Genomic DNA, 21,459 nt, shown 5'->3' on the forward strand with positions numbered 1-21,459 from the left:
GGTAAATATTTATATAGATATAACCCACTAAACAAAAGCTCCCTGGGGTCCTCAATAATTTCTAAAAGAGTGCTTTTAGTCTTAAGGCCAAAAAGTTTGAAAACTGCTTTGCTAGAGCACTGGGACTGGTGCTGGAGATCCGGAAGAGATGAAGACAGAGGCAGCCCTCAACCTGACGAATTATCAACCCGATTCGTCACACACCTGATCTTACAGACTGCAAAGTGGCCATTACAATTTTTTTTTTTAAGTGAAAATTGTTACACTAAATGGCTTGATAAAAAATTAGAGATATTCCCTAGAGAAGAATACTAATCAAATATATTAAAGATTATAATGCAGACAGAGGCACAGACTTATTCTGTGTATTTCAGATGCCAAACCTAAGGCTAATGGGTAACTGTTACAAAATCAAATTTCAGTGAAACATGACAAACACTTCCTGACCATCAGAGCTGTGAACAACAGAAGAGTCCTCACAGTCCGTCAGTTAATAAATACTGTCTATTACGTGCCAATACTTGCTAGATTTGGGGATTCCATCAAGGAATAAGATGCTGCCCTCATGTTGCTTACACTAATTCCAGAGTCTCATGGAAGGAAATATGTTTTTGTGAGAGAGAGGCAGGGGTGGGGTACGCAGCTTCTACACAGAATGTTCAGAAAGAGTATCCCTGAGAAGGTGACATAGAAGCTGAGACCCTAGAAACAGACTGAAGCAGCCTCTACAAAGAGAAAGGCCAACGGCAAGTGCAAAATGCCTCATGAATGCAAAGTATTCTGAGAACAGTAAGGAAGGAGTGTGACTGGACCAAGAGGTAATGAAAGAGACAGAGGAAAGGAGATGTAGGCAAGTATCCATATGATGGACAGCAATGAATCATTCATCACTCTTAACTGCATATTAGACCAAGTGCATCAGAATCTCATGGCAGAGCCTAGGCATCGGTATTTAACAGTTTGTTTTGATAATTTAACAGTTCTCCAGGTGATGCTAATGTACTGCCTCGGGCGAAAATCACTGATATAAAGTCTGTTAGCCTATGATAAGGAATTTGGATTTAACCTAAGAGTAAGCCCACTGAAGAGTTAAGAAGGAAACTAGTAGGATTGATTTATTTTTTAAAAGATCACTCTTGGTTGTTAGGGGAAGAAGGAGAGGGGCAAGAATAGAAAACTCAATCCTGAAAGTTTTAAGAGACTGAATGAGCATTTATCAGGAAAGATATATTGAGTAGAGGCTTAACCACTAGATGGTAATAGCCAATGCCAAGAATCTGATTTTTCAGACACACTAAACATCAATAGGTACGATCAGAGCAAAGAAAACATATAAAAGAGGGAACATTCACAAGTGTAAACTGCTCCAAAATACACTTTATCAATCTATGAGACTCATTTGACTAAATAGGGGATTTATTTATGCCCTTACATTGCCACCATATGTAAATTATGTAGCTGAAGATTTATTCTTTCAAATAACATTTCAAACAAACGAAGACAGTGAGTCCTATTTACAACTTAAAAATTTTATCTCCAACTGCCCCAAAACCTAACCAGCAAGTTCAATATTTTTACAGTTTTATATTAACTAGTCAAAGATAAAGTTCAAAGTTGCTTTTATTTCACCTGGAATATATTGTTCCCTTCAAACTAAATAATGGGTAATAATAAATTGAGACAGAAATACAGCAATCAGGATTATCCTAATTCTAAAATACTTCTATCTTAAAGCAACTAAAACTTGAATTATGCTATTTCATCAACTTGGTAATTATTTTCAAGTAATGCTCTTTCGCCTTTAATTTAAAATCTGAATAGTCTCCTACAGTTTACTCTGAGTTCTCTAATTTGCCAGCATTCTTGCCACTTTCCCCGAAACAGGTCAGGTTATTTTAACCTTAGTGCTGCTGCCTTTCTCAAAGAAGAAAGTGAAATATATCTTAACGCCCGTGTCTCTACCAAACGTGGGAAAACATCTGGCTCCCCTTCTCTTGTTTACTTTATCCATCTGGTCTCTCCAGGCATTTTGAGTTTGTAAGGCACTAAACAGAATCAGTATGAAGTAGTTTCTAGTCCTAGCTGAGTAGCTTTGCAGTAATATAAACAATGATATTCCAGATATTTTTAAATGGAATATTTAGTAAAGTTATGATAATATCAATGATCCCAAACAATAAAACGTACCTACTAGAAAAATCAAGGCAAATTCATATCATTTAATATTTAAGCTCAATATAATATTAAGTTTAATATTTAAATTCAATACACAGTTTTTAAAATTACCTTTTAAAAGATGATTCAGGTCCATTGTGTCATGTAAGACTTTTTGCTTGTATCTGTGGTCTAAATTGGAATCCAACACTGCCGACATTGAGGCAAGACTGGGCTCATGTTTTTCTTTCCCTGTTTTGGCTGATTTCAAAGATTTTGAATTATCTTTAAAATCCTCAACATTTTCATATACTTCTTGACTCACGTTCTCTTGCCTTTTAACTTTCATTTTTTGATCGTTTGATGCACCCAGTTCAAAAGACTGAACAGGGCTGATGTCCGGAGTCGATAAAGGAGTGACATCTGTCACAGTATCTTCAGATTCCTCAGTGTAGTCACCGACTTTTGGTTTAGTACTTGAAGTTTGTGCTCCTGTTGATTTTTCTCCCAGTTTATATTTCTGTTTTGGTGGCAAGTGGGTTACACCAGACAGACGCTTCTTTAATGATGGAGATGAATCAGATAAACAGACATCAGACCCGGTATTTGAACAGTCTGTATCGGAACTTGAAGACGAGGAGGACAGAGAAGAAGAGGAGGAAGAAGAATTACTTATGGAATACTTTTTACTTGTGCTTTTCTTGAAGTTATTAGATGGTTTAGCTGACTTTGATCTGACATGATGGTTTTTCTCATCATCACTGCTTTCCTCTCCATCTGTATAGTAATCACGTTCACCTTTTAGAATTTTGGGAATGCTACTTGGGATGGGCAAGTGTATTTTATGTTCTACTGTAGCATCACACAATTTTGATCTTGAAGAAGTGGTCAAGGACAAAGAATTCCTAGCTTGTATATTATCATTTTCTATGGGGTGTTCTTCTGGAGGAATTTTCTCATTTCTTTCAGTTCTCTTCTCAGTAAGATTATTTTTCCTTCTTTGTATTCCAAATTTCAAGTTTACATTTTCCGTATCTTTATCTATTCTCTCTTCATCGTCATCATTTTGCTTGTCAAAAACTGAGTTGCTTTCACATTTCTTTGCTTCTTCAAAGTCACTGTCAAAGAAAGAATGGTCCACTTCACCTTCTGATATATCTCCAAACCGATCCATGACGGCAAACATATATCTGAAAAGAAGGAAAGTGTAACCATCAGATGAAAGAGTAATTTCCAAATACTTTTCATTTTGCAAATTTTCCAAAACTGAGAAGTTTGGGTAATAGATAAAGAGAAACATGAAACAAACAAAAAAAACACCACCAAAAAACCAATAACTCGGACTTCCCTGGTGGCACAGTGGTTAAGAATCCACCTGCCAATGCAGGGGACACGGGTTCGATCCCTGGTCCGGGAAGATCCCACATGCCGCAGAGCAACTAAGCCCGTGCGCCACAACTACTGAGCCTGCGCTCTAGAGCCCGTGAGCCACAACTACTGAAGCCCGCTTGCCACAAGTACTGAGCCTGTGCCCTAGAGTCCGTGCGCCACAACTACTGAAGCCAGCGCGCCTAGAGCCCATGCTCCGCAACAAGAGAAGCCACCGCATTGAGAAGCCTGCGCACCACAATGAAGAGTAGCCCCCGCTCGCTGCAACTAGAGAAGGCCTGTGTGCAGCAATGAAGACACAACGCAGCCAAAAATAAATAAATAAATAAATAAATTTATTTTTTAAAAAAACCAATAACTCAGTGAAATGATAATGGGGCTACAGGGATAATATCAAGTAGCACCAATGATCTGAACAGTAAGTAAGTCTAATAGTTTGGTTCACAAGAAAATAATAAGAGATCAGGCATATCACAAACATGGATACCTAGACTGAACTCCAAGGAAAACCTGAATTCTATTAATTAAGTACAGTTAGAGTTTAGAATAAGAAAGGATGGTGTTAGAACCTCTTCAGATCAGCCTAGCCAGCCCAAACACACATCATTCTGGTAGAAATAGTTCAATGGGGATTAACAAACTTCCCTATTTCAGTACTTGTCTTTGCCCTATTCTGTTCCTTCACTGCCCTTACTGGGGGAGCAGCAGGAGGTAACTCCTAGTAAAAGTAAAAGCTCCCTCTGTCCCTTCTTAAAGAGGAACAAAAACTCTAAGACACACGTATACACAGTACAGGGAGCTTGGAGGAAAAACTTCTGAATATTTAATCACATATTGTTACATAACCACAATAAAACGGGGAAAGTATGCATGTCTCATTCTGCTAAAGGGAGTCCAGCGTAAGAGAGATTTAGTATCTACGGAGATAGCAGACAGGCTGTCTAAAATGGAAAAATTAAGGCATATTATTTAGACACATGGAGTTAAATATTAGAAATGGATTAAAAAGTTCAAAGCAATTGCTGCTAACGTGGTGCCAGGACCACTATTTTGGTTATAAATCTTAAACTATTAGTTGACCTGTAAATTTATATGTGTACTACTAAGGTAAAAAATTAAAATTGATTTAAAAGTATTTTAATACTTCATGCAATTGGGATTAAACTGGAAACGTCAGTATAAAGTCATATTTTTCTTTCTCTCTTATTACAGGGGTCTACGCAGCAGTGTCACAGAATCTGTCACTAATAATCTAGAATTCAGAGTTTGACCTCTCTAATACTATTCTCCACTAAAACCACCCCTCAAAACCAAGATCCTTTGGAAGGCAGCTGATTCCATTTCTGGAGGTAAAAACAAACAATAAGCCTAGAGTAGTGGTAATAAAACAAAGGATTCAGTTTAAAGGGGCTTCCACTGTCCAAGCTGGACAATTCTGCACTGAAGAACAAAAAAACACAAAATACACTTAAAAATAAAAAAGTAATTCTGTGGAAAGCCATTAGTTGATAATGATATTCAAAAGAGGCAAATAACATGAGCTATGTCAAGGGAAAGGTATATACAAAATTCCAATAATAATAATATGTAGCCAACAATCCAATTAGGGGTTCACTATATTCAAATCATGATTAATTCCGTTACACCACATCAAGCAATAAAAGACTATGTAATCTGTATCCTAAATCAGCCATGATACTCTGCAGCCTTTGTTTAAGTGACCCTGCAATCTATAAAAACAAGTAGGTAGAGACATGATTTAAAAAGCAACCAAACATACTATTAACACTAATGTGACAGATTAATATGATAGGTTAAGGTTTCTGCCGTTAAAGTTTTGAAATACTTAAGAGATTCTGATATATTAAACTTGCAAAAATTTAACTGTAATCAACTTTTAAACACTTAAGGGAATCTGATTAAATCAGTTAAGTTTAGACTTAGGTTTATAAAAAACATCTAAGTACTTAGGTTTCCTTTGTGAGATCTATAAGTGTGTCTTGTTAGCTGTTTGAGGTACTTAAGAAAATCAAATATACTAAAATTGTAATCGTGCCATTAATTAAGCAGGTTTGCAAATGGTATACAGTATTCAGGAAAATTTAAGCTAAATGAAGATAAATTGAGAGGATTAAGTACAAGTGAGTTTTAAAATTCTAACACATTATTATATTTAAACTGAAATAAGATGTAAGTAGATTTTAAAGATTTCAGAAAAATTAGAATGTAAAACTTATTCCTAATAAATATTAAATACAAGAAATATTATTTCCCATAGCACGGATTAATGCCCTCTTTATGTTTTAAAATTCAAATCCACAGAAGGAAGCCTCCTCCCCAAAGGTTTTACATATGTTAAAAAAAAGAAAAATTCAAACAAGTAAATTTTAAAGATCTAATTGGCTTTATTGAACAATCAATGAATCAGGCAGCATCCCACCCAGAGAGTAGAGGGGAGCTCCAAAGGGCTACAGAAAGGGAAAGGTTTTTAAAAGCAAGACAAGGAACTCATATATAAAAAAGACTATTTCAGGCTTAGGTAACCTACCCATGGGGGACGAAAGGGGTCTGTGTGGCAGTTTACCTCATCTCCCTTTGGGGGATGGACAGGGCCCTGTGACAGATTACCTCACTGGTGGTGACCAGAACATTTCTGACTGACCCGTTAAGACTACATTTCTGGGGGAGGTTGAAGCTTCAAGTAGGTTAGGTATGAAGCCCCAGTTTGGTGGGGTGGCCCAGCAGACGTGACTCCATCTGGAGCCTGTAGTTTTCTTTTTAACAACTCCCCCGTTTTGATCAGACTCGGCTTAAATGAGAGATGTGATTAAAATCTAAGGCATTAGCACCACTCTCAGCTACTGCTCTGAAGTTCTCAAAGTTTGTTGTTCCTTTGTGTGGCATCCAGATGTTATGAGGTTTTTGCTTAACCCATGTGATATTCACAGGTCACAGCTTCAGACTCAATCTTTAAGTCAGTCATTTTCTTCTTTACTTTTCTGACGTTCAGTCTTAGGAAGATCATTTCCTTGATGGTTAGTGGCTGTGACTGTGCGTTGCAGCATTTCTTTTAATACTGAAAAAAACTTGAATATAGGAATATTATGAATCCATTAAAATAATTATTTAAATCAGGGGTCAGCGAACTACTGTGCCTGGGCTAAATGCGGCCCACCATTTGTTTTGTAAATAATGTTTTATTGGGACACAGCCCCACTCACAGGTTTAGGAACTGTCTCTGACAGCTTTCCCACTACACCTGCAGAGTTAAGTAGCTGTGACCGATACCATAGGACCCACAAAGCCTAAAATATTTACCAACTGACCCCTTTAATGAAAAATTTTGTGGACCCCTGATTTAGGTGCTATTATCAGCATGAAAAATGCATAATACAAAATTGTTATCCATCTTGGGTTAATAATACAATTTAGACATTTAAACAAAAAGTAGGGGGAAAAAAGAACAAAAATGAAGAGTTGAAAAATCAACAATCCCGCTGCATTTTTAATATTTCCATTACTGTTATTGTAATAGTGTTCATGCAATAAACTAAGCAAGTAAGTGATAACAGGGAGTCTGCACAGTGAAAAAGAACAAACTGAGTCAGACACTCAGGCTCAAAACTTGGTTCTGATGCTTCCCAGTTGTGTGTTCCTGGGCACAAGTACAAGGATGTTCATCACAGCCCTGTCTGTAACAGCACTGACTTAGAAAAAACTCAATGTCTAGTAAGAGGAAAATGGATAAGCAAAATGTTGTATATGATATATTATATATCAGTCAAAAAGGATAAGCTGAGATCTACAAAAATTATATTTACCAAGAGAAAAGAATTAAATGAATGACAATACAATTATGAAAAACAACACACACACACAAAACAAAACTAAATTCTCAAGGTCACAAACGTATAAATAAAATTCTACAGCATGCGCTGGGAGGACGTACATTAAACATCTAAGAGTATGAGCCTATAAGCGGAGGGAAGAATGAGGCTAGGAAAGTGGACAAAGGAGAAAAGTTAAGAACTTGGGCAGAGGCCTGTGATTACAGGTCATCACAGACCTAAAGAGTACGACTGATCGTTATCAATCCAATTCTGCCCACCTAAGTTCAAAAAGAAAAACAACAAATCAAATCAGCTACTGAATGATGGACAGCTCTTATTAACATTGTCATTAAATTCTCCCCAAAGTCACCCTTTTTTGTAAGATAATTCACCCTTTAATCCAAAATGTCAAGAATAAAAGAATAAAAGAGTTGTGGTTACTGTTTTTCCCATGGTTAAGACTGCCTTTAGGACTCAAGAAATTTTTTTACAAGTTTCTTAAAATTTTAAAAGCGAAGGGTTTCATAGCACAGCCCAGAGCACAAATTTTCCTAGCCAGTTTAAAAAACAAATCTTTTAAAAAGCTAATCATCCAAATCATTCCAACTTCCATCCCTCTGCAAAACTTGTTTACATTTCTATGGAAATAAAATTACTAACATAACTAAGTCTCACTTGTACTAGTGCTGTTACTCTACTACTACTAATAGCCAGAATTATTGAGTACTTACATGCTAGCATTGTTCTAAGTGCATTACAAGTATTAACTCATTGAATCTCTACAATAACTTTAAGAGATTTTGTCACTCCCATTCGGCAGAGAGGAAGCTGAAGCAGACCAAGAACTTGCCCGAAGCCAAACAGCTAAGAAGTGGCACAGCCAAGATTCTAAAGCAGGCTGTCTTGAGGATCATGCTACTAACCACTGTTCTACTCTGCTTCAAAGTATGGTCCTTCCAAAAGGCTAGGAACTGAGACTTCCTTTTTTGAACTTTAGAACACATTGTTGTGATATTATTTATTTGATGGTAAACAGTGGGCAAGATAAGAAGACCCTCCCGTCACAGGGATATTTAAGGGAAATGGGACTTGTTTAGCAATAGAGCTTTAGAAACAGTTCTTTGCAAAAAAGGGTGGTCTGTACGGTTAAAATTAGATACATATGCCAGTGTTTGCCACACATTTTACTAGATATATTCGCTGTGTAGCAGTTTTCCTCTAACATAGTAATCTGGAACAAATTCCACTGGCATTGCAAATTAAATAAACCAGTCACCTTAGGTAAATTTAGAAGTGTTGACCTAGGTAATAAGAATTCAGAACTTTGAATTAACCTGTGACTCTCTATCCCAAGCTGAGCCTGGGACCCAACCCCCTTTCCAGAGAGAGTAGTGAATTCCAAAGGTATTTCTGGCAAGGAGAGTGACATTTCTGGAAGTCACTAAACCTGGGGTAGCAACATACAGTGTAGGACAACTTGCATTACATTCTGCTTGGTCAAACCATTGGGTTGGCCAAAAAGTTCATTCAGGTTTTTCCGCAACATCTTTTTGAATGAAGCACTTAGCCCTGGGTGCTATGGTGAAGAGTCTAGAACTGAAGTTATGATTAATTGGTTTACAGACCAAGGGCTCATAGGAATAAAAGAAATGACTAAGAGAAAGGGTGTGTTCAGACTTGAGAGCTATTATTTGTAGCTCCAGAGGTAGAACTTGCATGAGCAGATGGAGTGCATACGAAAGCTGTTCTGAGTTTAACATTAGAATTGCTCAAAAATGGAATGGGCTGCCTTCTAAAATTAGGAGCCGTAAGTCACTACATAATGTTGGAGCAAAGACTGGATGGCCATTTGCTAGGATGCTGCAGAGGGAATTATAAATTTGGAGGCTATGACCTTTCCCAACCCTAACATGAACTAGGTCTAAATCCCAAAGTCTAACCGTAAGCCAAATCATTACAGATCCTTCTTTTGAAATCCCTGTTTTTCAAAGCTGTTTCCCGCCTTTCCTGTCTTACCAGACTGGGAACTCCTGGTATCTTGCTCATCTTTATATCCTAGTGCCTAAAGTAGGACCTGACAAATACTAGACATTCAAAGAATGTTTATCTGATGAAGGAGTTTGGAGTTAGGAGATTTAAGGCTGAGCCCTAGTTCTGCCCTTTGCTAGCCAGTTACGTAAGCAGAAAAATCACCTCTTTCACCTGAGCTAGTTTCCTACAGCTGTCCCTCACCGCCCCCCCACACACACCGGAATCAACTATCCCCTTACCTGCATTTACAAGGTTCCTGTAGTCCCCAGTACGTGTAAGCATCTGTCTCCATAAGTGGTCACAGTTTATGAGAGGGGTGCATAGCCCATTGCCTGGGAGACTTTTCAGGTTTAAGTTTAGGTTCATAACATCCAACAGACCGGTTATTGTAAGGACTTAAACATTCAGGTGATTTAATTAACGGAAAAATTATCCAACTGTCCCACTAAGCAATCCTTTTGATAACATTCACTTCAAAGTTAGTGAGATTCAAATCAAATGACAGTTCATCAGGCTGCAATAACCCTGCTCGTGCTCAATGAGGAACAGTGCTTGCCAAAGGTGCCCGGGAATCACTTGGACACTCACAATTTGTACAGCCCCTGCAGAACCAGCAATAGAAATACTGATGCTTTCACGTTACATCAGGAAAACACACAAAGAGGAATCTGGCATTTTTAACTGCCATTTTGATACTGTGACATTACATTTCTGTAGTTTGACATATGATTTGGTCCAAAGAAGGTAACCGATTGGGTACACGAAAATCTCGGGCCAAAGTAAACACCTGTATTCCAGGAACTCAGGTTCCTTACACGACCCCCTTCTGACCCCGCTAGGTAGCGGATAATAACTGACATCCCCCTCCAGCCTCAGGGGCCAGGGTCAAGTCCCCGGAGGTGGGCGGCGGTGACCTGAGCCGGGATCCCGGTCGCAACCACGTCTCAAATTCACGGCCGACCCCGACCACCAAGCCACCCGCAAACGCGCCCCAGGGCAGGCCGTGCCATCCCACCGCGGCCGGCTGGGGCTGCGGGCCCCGTGGTCCCGCCGGCCCGGACGCCTCCGCGGTGGTTACATCCGCCGTCCGAGGGTCTGCCCGGGCCGCAGAGGAGGCGGGGCGCAGGGCTGGGGGCCCGGCCGGCCCGCCTTCCTAACCTCCCGCGCCGGCTTCCGCATACCGACCCTGCGAGGCCTGGGCTCCGGAGAGGAAAACGGATCCCGAACGGGGGGCGGGGGCTCTGCGAGGGGAGGAAGGGTCGCCCGCGCGCCGCTCACCTGGGCACCGCGACCACCGCAGCCTCCCAGCGCCGCCCGCGGCGTTCCAACCCCGCGCACGCGCACGCGCTCCTGCAGCCCCTCCACGCGGCCCCGGCGGCGGCTCGAGCTTCCGGAGGCGGAGAGAGCGGAACGGGAAAGGAGGTCACAGGGGCACGCGACGAGTCCCGTGAGAACCGGGCGGTGCCAGAGGCCCCGCGCGGCGCCGCTCCTCGTGGCGGGCGTCACAGAGCGCGGCGGACCGGCCCCGCTCCGGCCGGCGTGGGGCGCGAGGCCTGCCCGACGACCCAACTCTCGAATGGCAAGGGACGCGGGAAGAGAGTGATCTCCGCGCCCTCGGCTGCCCGGTGCCCCGCCAGGGTGTTAACTGCTGCTGCCTCTCGGCTGTTAACCGCAGTGCGGGTGGACCTAGTTGTTGCAGTGGCTGATGTCATGGGGAAAGCTGCTTTAATTATCTTGTACCCGAACAGCAGCAATGATAATAAATACAGAAGCGGCTGTGTCTGTGATTATTTCTATCAGCAAAGTTAAGTTCAAAGAATTAGTTAGCTTTATGGGCCAGGGGCTGGTAACACATTAGAAAGTCCTCTGACTACTGGTCAATGAGATGGGTAGTTAAAACAATCTAAGAAAAATGATTTCTGTCCAATGTATTGAATGCAGCAATTTTTCATTTTTGAACTCGCAGGCACATAGTAGGTGTGGTAGAACAATGGTGCCCCATAGATGCCCACCTCCTATTCCCAAACCTGTGAATATGATGCTTTACATGGCAAAAGGGACTTTGTGATTAAGGATCTTTAGATGGGCAAATCAACCTAGGTTATCCCAGGTGAGCTCAATGTAATCATAAGGGTCCTTATACGAGGGGAGGCAAGAAATTCGGGGTCAGTAATAAAAGACATGGCACTACAAGCAAGAGGTTGTAATACACAGCATGGTGACTATAGTTAATACCCTGTTGTATATTTGATAGTAGCTGAAGGAATAGATCTTAAAAGTTTTCATCCTAAGGAAAAGAAATTTGTATACATGTGAGGTAATCAATGTTAACTAGACTTGCAGTGATCATTTCGTAATATGTACATAAATCATTTTGTTGTACACCTTAATGTTATATGTCAATTATACCTCAATAAAACTGGGTTAAAAAAAATTTTTTTTAAAAGAGAAGCAGCAAGAGGTCGGAGTGATGTAAGGGGCAGTGAGCCAAGAATTGAAGGCACATCTGGAAGCTGACAAAGGGAAGAAAGGGAGTTCTCCCCTTGAAGCCTCCAGAAGAAATGCAGCCCAGCCCATACCTTGATTTTAGATTTTGACCTCCAGAAAGGTAAGAGAATAAATTTGTGTTGTTTTAAACTGCTAAGTTTGTAGTAATTTGTTATGGCAGCAACAGGAAATTAATACAATAGGTACCCAATATTTTTTACATTAAAGTGTAGGGAAAGGAACTCCTGGTTACCCATATCCTAGGGAGTCTCATTAAGAAATTGGCTCTACTTTTGTTCTTCATTATGCATTTCGTACTTATTGGTCGTAACTACCAACAAGCACAGAATCATTTCTCTGTCGTTTTAGGAGGCTAAAAGGAAGGATTTCACTTAATTTTGCTTGAAAAAACTATGCTGACACCATTTTCCAGGGATGGTTGTCTACCCTGTGGTCAGAAGTTTATTATACAAAGGAGTTGAATAGCCATTTCTCCAAAGAAGATGGCCAATAAGCACATGGAAAGGTGTTCAATATCATTAATCATTAGGGAAATGCAAATTAAAACCATGAGATACCACCTCGCACACACTGGGATGGCTATTAAAACAAAACAAAACAAAACAAACAGAAAATAACAAGGGTTGGCAAAGATGGGGAGAGATAGGAACCCTTGTGCATTGCTCCCGGGAATGTAAAATGGTGTTGCCGCTGTGGAAAACTATGGCAGTTCCTCAAAAAATTGAACACGGAATTACCATCTGACCTAGCAATTTCACTTCCGGATGTATACCCAGAAGAAGTGAAAGCGGAGTCTCAAACAGATATTTATACACCCATGTTCAGAGCAGCATTATTCACAATAATGCTTCCAAAAGATGGAAGCAACCCAAATGTCCATCAACAGATGACTGGATAAACAAAATGTGGTATATACAAGTAATGAAATATTCAGCCATAAAAAGTAACGAAATTCTGATACATGCTACAACATGGATGAACCTTGAAAACATTATACAAAATGAAAGAAGCTAGACAGGAAAGGACAAATATTATATGATTCCACTCATGAGGTACCTAAAATAGGCAAGTCATAGCAACAGAAATTAGGATAGAAATTCCCAAGGGGAGAAGGGAATGGGGAGTTATTGTTTAATGGGTACAGAGTTTCAGTATGCAATGACAAAAATATTCTGGAGATGGATAGTGGTGATGTTGTGCAACAATGTGAAAGCATTAATGCCACTGAATTATATTAAAAATGACTAAAATTGTAAATTTTATGTATATTTTACCATGATAAAAAAATTATTATATCTCAAGCTTTAATTTTGGCTCTTTTCTGTGCTATGAATTTGTAAGTTTTGCCCTTTGCCTGATTTTCTTTTCCTGCAAGAGCATCTGTATTGAATGAATGAACCAATGAACTATATTGTAAATAAGCTCCTTCAGGACAGAGATTTTATTTGCTTTGTTCCTCTTCATAGTTCATATGAGGTCATCAACTAAGAGGTGAAAAAAGGTCTTTCCCCAAATTCACTGAATCTGGACTCTTTTGTCAGAAAAGATGTAAATATTATCCCTCCTGTCCTTTTTAAAAATTGTTCCTCACTTATTTGTAAACCTCCTGAAACAATATAGGCTTGACTATTTCTATAGAGAGCTATTAAAACACTTCCATTTTATCTGGCAGTTTTTTCACTATGCTAAACTTCCTTTAGGTTATGAGCAAATGTACACCCATTGGAAGACTTTTTTGTTTTTTAAATTTAGGAATCAAGTTTTGAAGGATGAAATATTTACTGCGTTAAAGTTTATAAACCAGCTTAAAAATTGTCTAGTGTAGTCCCATATCTTTTGAGTATCTAAAAGGTTAGTTCAACATACCTAAACACTATAATAAATAGAAGAAATTCAGAAAGCAAAATGACTTAGATTCCCAGGAAAGGTAACATTTGAAATTTCCTTAACTCCCACAAAGCAGAAATAGTAGCTCTCCTCTTGTCACCCTAGAACTTGGTAATACCTTTCTTATAATATGTATTACATTGCTTTATGCCTCCCTTCCCCACCCCAATTAGACTGTGAGCTCTTCAGGGACAGAGACCATATTTTATACTACTTTCTAGCAAAGCCCCTGGCTAATATTTTTGGACTGAGTGAGAGAATGACTAGAAGTCACGTACTGCGTTTCAGAAGTTTACAATCTATTTAAAAGCAAAGTATGGAATTCCCTGGCAGTCCAATGCAGGGGGTGCGGTTTGGATCCCTGGTCGGGGAACTAAGATCCCACATGCCGTGTGGTGTGTCCAGGAAAAAAGCCAAATGAATGCCATTATTATTGTATTGGTTTTGTAAGGACATTTTCATGTAATGTAGAAAGCAGTTTGTTTTGTCCTTTGACATTACTTTTAACTATTGTATTTGAAGGATAGCATAATGAAGGAGAATCCTATAATTTAGGTCCTACCACCAACTAGCTATGTGATTTTGGGCAAGTCATGTAACTTCTTTGAACCTCAGTTCCCTCATCTGCAAAATGGGATTTTAATATTTAACTCTATATTCCTTTATAGAGTTGTAGTGAGAAACATATGTTTTAAAAAGGATTTCTGAAAGTTCAAGTTCCTGTTCAAGTATGAAATATTTTTATTACTGTTATTTTGTCCAATTATTCTAGATATATTTTCCTAGAAGGATAACATTTATTCATTGAAAAATATTTAAATTAAGGGCCTACTCTGTGCCAACCCCTGTTCTGAACTGTGATTAATTCTCTAATACTAATTTTTACTTCCCCAAAATATGTTCTCTTTCCTATAGCAAATAAATGACAAATCAGAGACACTGACTTCTTTTAGGTAGTGTATAAAAGCTTTATATAATCTTAAATGCATAGCGTTAATCTTAAAATATTCAAGATCCTTTCCTAATTTATGCAAGTACATGTAATAATTGTGTGCTGCCTACTTTATATTTTACTCTGCTCATGACAAATATGAAACAGCGTATAAGTCAGTTCAAAGTTTTTCAGCATGCATATATTTTGGAGAAATTAGATAAAAAGTAAACAATTTATTTTCTTTCTCTATAATCTGCTGTCCAATAATACTGGATATCAAAATCTAAATGAGCTTAGAATTTTCTTTTATGCTTTGTGTTTCATAACTTGAAAATATTAGGGTAAAATAAAGCTAACGGCTACATCACCAAACTTCCAGCTGACAAACACAGTTGTACACTGCCTCCTATGTCCCTATCCTTATCCAGGCTCTTTTCTCTATCTCATAGGTAGATGGAAGCAGATTATGAACAAGAACAGGAACAAGAAATGTGAACTTTAACATGTTTGAGGGATAAGTCCTTAGATGCTACTGATTTTGGTGACCAGCCGGATGATCCACCAAAAACTGACTAGTATATTCTGTCAAAGTAAATTGTGGTGGGTTGTTAAAGTAATGGAACCAATGAATTACACCTCCCAATGTTTAAATCCACGCCTAGGCCCCCTCTCCTATTTAACTCCTGGTTGGGCCATATGATTTGCTTTGGCCAATGGGATGTTAGCAAACGTAACACAAGCGAAAGCTTAAAAAGAACTAGTAGTATATATCACATCTCTGAGATTGTCATGTGAAGAAGCCCAAGCTACCTCTTGGAGGATAAGAACACAGGGAGCAGAGACAAGCCATCTCAATGGAGGCTCCATAGCCCAAGCAGCCCCAGCTTATGCACCAGGAGATCACAGCGTTGTTAGTGACCCAGGCAAGAAGAACAGAACTGCCCAATGACCCCAGCCCAGTTGCTGACCTACAAAATCATAAGCAAATAAAATGGTTGTTATTTGGTGGTGGTTTGTTATACAACAGCAGATAATTGACATACTCTATTTCCCTAAATTTCAGGTCAAAACTTAAGTAAATTGAAATTATACTTTTTTTTGTGATCTACCCTCGTCAATTCTTTATCTTGATAACAGCTAATTTAGTTTACAATACTTTCCTTTGTAATTCTCTCTCTTTGAAGATTAATACAAAGACACTTCTGCCTGAAAGTTTCCCAATATGAATATTTTTACTTACTAATAAGGAGCCCCACTCAGCATAATTTATATATCTGTGTTCTAAAATTTTGTTCAGAGTTTCATCTTCCTCTTCAAAATGCTGCAGTATGTTTCCTTTAAGCTTTAACAGTCTACTATTTTTTTTATAAATTTATTTATTTTAGTTATTTTATTTTATTTTTTTGGCTGCATTGCGTCTTCGTGGCTGCTCGCGGTCTTTCTCTAGTTGCGGTGAGCGGGGGCCACTCCTTGTTGCGGTGCATGGGCTTCTCATTGCGGTGGCGTCTCTTGTTGCAGAGCACAGGCTCCAGGCGCGCGGGCTCAGTAGTTGTGGCTCGCAGGCCCTAGAGCGCAGGCTCAGTAGTTGTGGCACATGGGCTTAGTTGCTCTGTGGCATGTGGGATCTTGCCGGACCAGGGCTCGAACCCGTGTCCCCTGCATTGGCAGGGAGATTCTTAACCACTGCACCACCAGGGAAGCCCTACTATTTGTTTTTAAAGTATTTTATAATTTTTTCACTTTTACTTTTTGAAGTTTGGCCATACTTATATCTGTATTTTCTGTAAACCACACTCTGCTTGAAAGTTACTGGAAAGAGAGGTTAACGGACCTGTTAGGGTCTTGCAGTGAATCAGTAGGAGAAACTATAATGATACCTAGGTCTTTTGATTCATGTTAATACCTATTGACAGTTTTACCCAAAGTGGTCAAAGGCAAATACTGTGGTTTTCTCTCTAATCCTGTGGTTACCTTCAAGGAGAGCCAGGGGATTTAAGGAGAAATATACTAAATAGTGAAGGGGAAGATGCATCACATATTTTGACAGAGATTGGGTGTTGTCTACCTGTTTACACTATCTAATATTTTAAATGTCAATTTTTCACTTAATTTGTCCTTATAATATCCCAGTGAGTTCAGACAGACACCATTCCCATCTTACATAATAATGAAGATAGCCTGTGGAGCATTTAATTATAACCCGTCAGAATATGCTGGCCATAAGGAATATAAATAAGGCATCTCTACTTAATTTGGTCTTTAACTTAGACCTGGTAGGACTCAACACCGACTTCTGGGAGGGAACACTGGATTCTAATTTAATACCTGACTTCTCCCTCAATACCTCCTGATCCCAGGCACTCCCTTGTATATCGTACCACCTCTCAGTGTTCCTCAGACCTTGCACAGGGTAGAAACCCAACTACTACTTGTTAAGTAAATGTTTGAATTGTCAATGCTGACTTAGCAATACGACATATGCTTTAAGGAAGTTTTCTGACCATGAGTGTACATTTCTCCAGATCTGCATTCCTGGCAACAATATACAGGTGTGTTGGAAAGATCATGGTCTTAAGAGTTACAGACCGGGGCTCTCAATAAAAGATAGTTTCCCCTTTACTGATTGTGGTTTTACTGACTTTAGTGATTATTATAAATCACTTTGCACTTGTCAGGGGGCTGGCTAAGATACAAGCCATACTCACAAAGCAACAAAACTAAACACTTTTAAAAGCATGGAATACAGGTACTAAGCTCATGGATTTAAACCCTGTTTTTTTCCTCTGGAATATGGGATGACGAAACGAGAGAGTTTTAACGAAGCACCATGGCATAGTGCTTAAATGCACAAGCTCTAGAGCCAGACCACATCGGGGTGGATAACCAAATCCTAGCTCTGATGTTTATTAGCTTTGTAACGTTGAGCAAGTTATTTTACCTTCTGTGCCTCAGTTTCCTCATGGGTAGATGGAGATAACATTCTAGGGGTTGTTGTGAAGATTAAATGAAGCATGTCTAGTGTTTAGAACAGTATCTGACACAGTAAGTGCTCAGTTAGTTATTACTGTCAACTATGGTAAACCCATATTTTGGAAAACTTTATATATAAAGTATGTAAAGCCCTCAGCCCACTGTCCCAGGCATGTAAATGATCAAAAAATATGGATATGAGTGTTGGTAATAACAGGCTACCATGCTTTATTTGAAATAATTTGGAATTGTAGGTACACTTTGAGGAGCCCCAGCGGGATGAACATTAACTATTTTAGAGGCAAAAGGGCTCCTTCAAAATCAGTTACACTGCTTTATTTAAAAATAAAAAAGAGAAGACAAGGAGGACAGGAAGGTAGTAACTTCTTTTGATGTCCTCACCTGTAATTACCTAGGCATGGCAAAGTCACATCTGGCCTAAGGCACTCATTATCTCCTTGTCTTTGACTTACAAGGAATAAGAATAAAGTGGTCGGGCTTCCCTGGTGGCGCAGTGGTTGGGAGTCTGCCTGCTGGTGCAGGGGACGCGGGTTCGAGCCCTGGTCTGGGAGGATCCCACATGCCGCGGGGCGGCTGGGCCCGTGAGCCACAGCTGCTGGGCCTGCATGTCTGGAGCCTGTGCTCCGCGGCAGGAGAGGCCGCAGTGGTGAGAGGCCCGCGCACCGCGATGAAGAGTGGCCCTTGCTTGCCGCAACTAGAGAGGGCCCTAGCGCAGAAACGAAGACCCAACATAGCAATCAATCAATCAAATAAATAAATCTTTAAAAAAAAAAAAATAGAGTGGTCCATGAATACTAATATTAAAAACAATAAACTTTAAAAAAATGACAAATGTGAACATATTTATTTTTATATAGGTACATAAAATAATTCATTTCTACGCTGTTTTGTTAGAGCTTAATATTAGGGATAATTTTTTTTAGCCCTCCTACTTCATCTCCCACTTGAAATCCATGCCATTCCAGGGAAATTTATTACAGTGATGTGAATACATGAGTGGGCTGTGTATGTCTATGGACACTAGTATTTCTTCTTTTGATTAATAACCTCTTCGATAATACTTTGTTTTAAAAGAATAAATATCCACTAAATAGTTTACTTTGTATGAATGTTATATTTTTTTCCTCTGTTGAAACGACAGATATTCCTTATAGAAAAACCCAGTATAGTCACAGTATTTGAAAATATATTTTAATGCTTACTTTTCCTAACTATGTTTCCTGGGAAGCAGGATATAACTCAATTTATTGGGAAACAATAGCGCTTTTAAACTGTTGAAATTCTTCATGACTGCTGCTTGGAGAGAGTTCTGGGCTTTTGCTTTTTAATGTTTCCCGTATCCTTCACGGCTTCTCTCATCTACTTACCTCCCTTTCCCTTTCTTCCCCTTTCTATTGTTGATTTGCCCTCTCTATCACCCCCTTTTAAATTATCATTAACGTCTTTAGAATTCCTTTATTCATTAAAGATACATCTGCTGCTTTGCTGGCGTTCCTAATTTCTAGTATTTCGCATGTTGGCATCTTCTCAGTAAGCACTATCTGTATATTAACGCTGGGACCATGCTAGGAGAAGAAAATATGTACTCTCAAAATTATTTGGACTACTTTCACTTGCGTGGGTAGTAGCATTTGTACTGAATCGTCGGCGACAAAAATACAGGGACTTGGAGCCAGTGACTATGGTAGGTGTGCACACCCTCTGGCACCAGGCAGACTTTTTTGGGCCTTTCCGTAAGTAGGAATTGCAGGCTTCATCTACTGCTCCACATTTGTCTGATTCCGTTCCTGAGGCGGCTGCGTGGGAAAGGGAAGGTTGTTCGGAGAACTGTGTTAAAAGTGAGGATCAGGAACGGTTGCCTATTTAAATAGCAGGTGCAAACGGCGCAGAAATTTTGCGGGCTGTAAGCATGCTAGGAGGTTACTTATCAGTGATGAGCGGGGACAGGATTAAGGGATCACCTGAGCTCGAGAATTACAAATGCTTCTGACACCTGCAGCAAAAATTTCCATCAACAGACGGTATCCTGGGGGAGGGGCGGGGAGGAGCCCAGGGTAAGAGCAGTTTTCGCCAGGATTGGCGGCGCCCCTTCCCCGCTGGGCAGCGGCGGGTCGGACCCCGCCCCCGCACCGCGGGTGGGCGGCCGGGCGGGGCGGGGCGGGGCCGGGCACCTCCCAGCCGTCGCTCAGCCGGACGCTGTGACTCTCCGCCCCCTTCTGATACGCACTCCACGGCCGCCCCCACCCCCGTCCCCGCCCCCACCCGGCCGGCTCGAGTCCCAGCCGGGTCCGGCTACCTGGGCACGCCCGGCCGGGCAGCTGAGGGCCCGGCGCCGCGTGGCGGCGCTGAGGTGTCGCCGAGAGGAGCTCGGCGGCGTCTGTTGGAGCCGTTCCCTCGGTGGGCCGCCGGCGAGGGCATGAGCGCGGACTCCCTCTGCCTCCAGAGCGGCGGGAGCGGCGAGGGGAGGAGGCGCCGCTTGGAGGCCACCGTCCAGGGCAGCGCCGGGGGAGAGCAGGGCGGGAGATGTGCCTGTCCTTAGCGGCCCAGGAAGCAGCATGCACCCCGATGCCACCGACAGCAGCGGCGCCGGCCTCACGGGCGCCCCGGGCGAGCGGCGGCCGGATTCCCGGGAGGACGCGGCAGCCCCCGGGGGCCCTGGCGGCGGGAGCTGGCGGGCGCCGGTGGCCGTGTCCGCCCTCGTCGCCGTGTCCCTCTGCTTCCTGGGGCCCGGCTGCTGGGAAGCGGGAAGCGCGGGGCCGGGCACCGTCCTGCTCAGGCTCAGCCTGTACCTGGGCTGCGCTGCGGCCGCCTTCCTGCTGGGGACCTTGTTCTCCCTGGTCTGCCGGAGCCCGCGAGCTCCGCCGCCCGACTTCGCCGCCGCCTGGAGACGGCTGGCCGCGGCCGCCCGCCGCCCGCCGGAGGTGAGTACGGGTCTCCCCGCCGCCGCCGCGCGCACCTGCCCGCGGCCTCGCCCGGCTCGCCCGCTTCCGGCGCCCGCCGCCAGCTCCGGGAGGGCCGTGGGTCGCGGCGGGCCCGTCTTCTCGGCCCGGCTCGGCGGACGCCCGAGGGAAACGGGGCTTGGGGTGGGTCGGCCCGGCGGGGAGACGCTCGCGTACCCTCGGCCCCCGCGCGGGGCGGGCTCCGGGCTCCGTGGGTTTGCAGAGATGCACGTTAGTAGGCGATGTAGTTGCTCGACACCATCCTCATTTCCAGCCTCGGTAGTTGAATAATCCTTCCAGACCTTCGCTGTGGCTCTGCAGCTGGCGAGTGGGAGCGAGGGGAGCGCGGCGGTCGCTGTACGCAGGCGCTGCGCCCTGGGCTGGTCATTACCTTGGGTTCCGATAACCGTTCCCTGTCGGGGTGACTTTATGCCCTTTTACAGACGAGGAAGCTTGGCGCAGAGGGGCTGACTTGGCTTAGGTCACCCACCCGGTACCTCATGCCCAATCCTGGGTACACTTTTTACCACGCTGTCCTGTCTTCCACCATGTTAAGTATCGCAGTTTCAGTGATTTAGGAAGGGGATGCCCGAAATCACTGTACTTTGCATCAAAAGGAAGGCTATCATCAGTGAGGTGTGGCGATATAGTAAAGAACCGTGGTTATATAGGGAATATAGGGAAGGACAGTATTTTAAATGAGCTCTTCGCTTCCTTAGTGCCAAACCACTGCTTCCCCTACCTCCCAGCATCCGTCTCACCGCCCTTTAAAAGAAACTTGATTCTGTCGTAGCTT

General features: G+C 41.9%; 2 protein-coding genes across 4 annotated transcripts in view; one reads left to right on the plus strand and one right to left on the minus strand.

The window, feature by feature from the left end:
• The window catches only part of CFAP97 (cilia and flagella associated protein 97), a 36,054-nt gene extending 25,286 nt beyond the window's left edge, over positions 1-10,768 (minus strand). Inside the window, exons 1-2 of one of the 2 annotated variants that reach the window (XM_061177312.1) lie at positions 10,683-10,768; positions 2,287-3,344 (exon numbers count right to left, since the gene is read on the minus strand). In XM_061177312.1, coding sequence (XP_061033295.1) covers positions 2,287-3,340 — 1,054 coding nt within the window. In that variant the 5' untranslated portion in view covers positions 3,341-3,344; positions 10,683-10,768. The other variant, XM_061177313.1, reaches the window with a different exon arrangement.
• A 9,276-nt stretch (positions 10,769-20,044) lies between these two features.
• The window catches only part of SNX25 (sorting nexin 25), a 111,195-nt gene continuing 109,780 nt past the window's right edge, over positions 20,045-21,459 (plus strand). The window contains exon 1 of one of the 2 annotated variants that reach the window (XM_061177637.1): positions 20,045-20,645. In XM_061177637.1, the coding sequence (XP_061033620.1) occupies positions 20,280-20,645 (366 nt within the window). In that variant the 5' untranslated portion in view covers positions 20,045-20,279. The remainder of the gene's footprint in view (positions 20,646-21,459) is intronic. The other variant, XM_061177635.1, reaches the window with a different exon arrangement.

Source organism: Eubalaena glacialis, chromosome 20 (assembly GCF_028564815.1).
Source record: "Eubalaena glacialis isolate mEubGla1 chromosome 20, mEubGla1.1.hap2.+ XY, whole genome shotgun sequence".
Taxonomy (NCBI): domain Eukaryota; kingdom Metazoa; phylum Chordata; class Mammalia; order Artiodactyla; family Balaenidae; genus Eubalaena; species Eubalaena glacialis.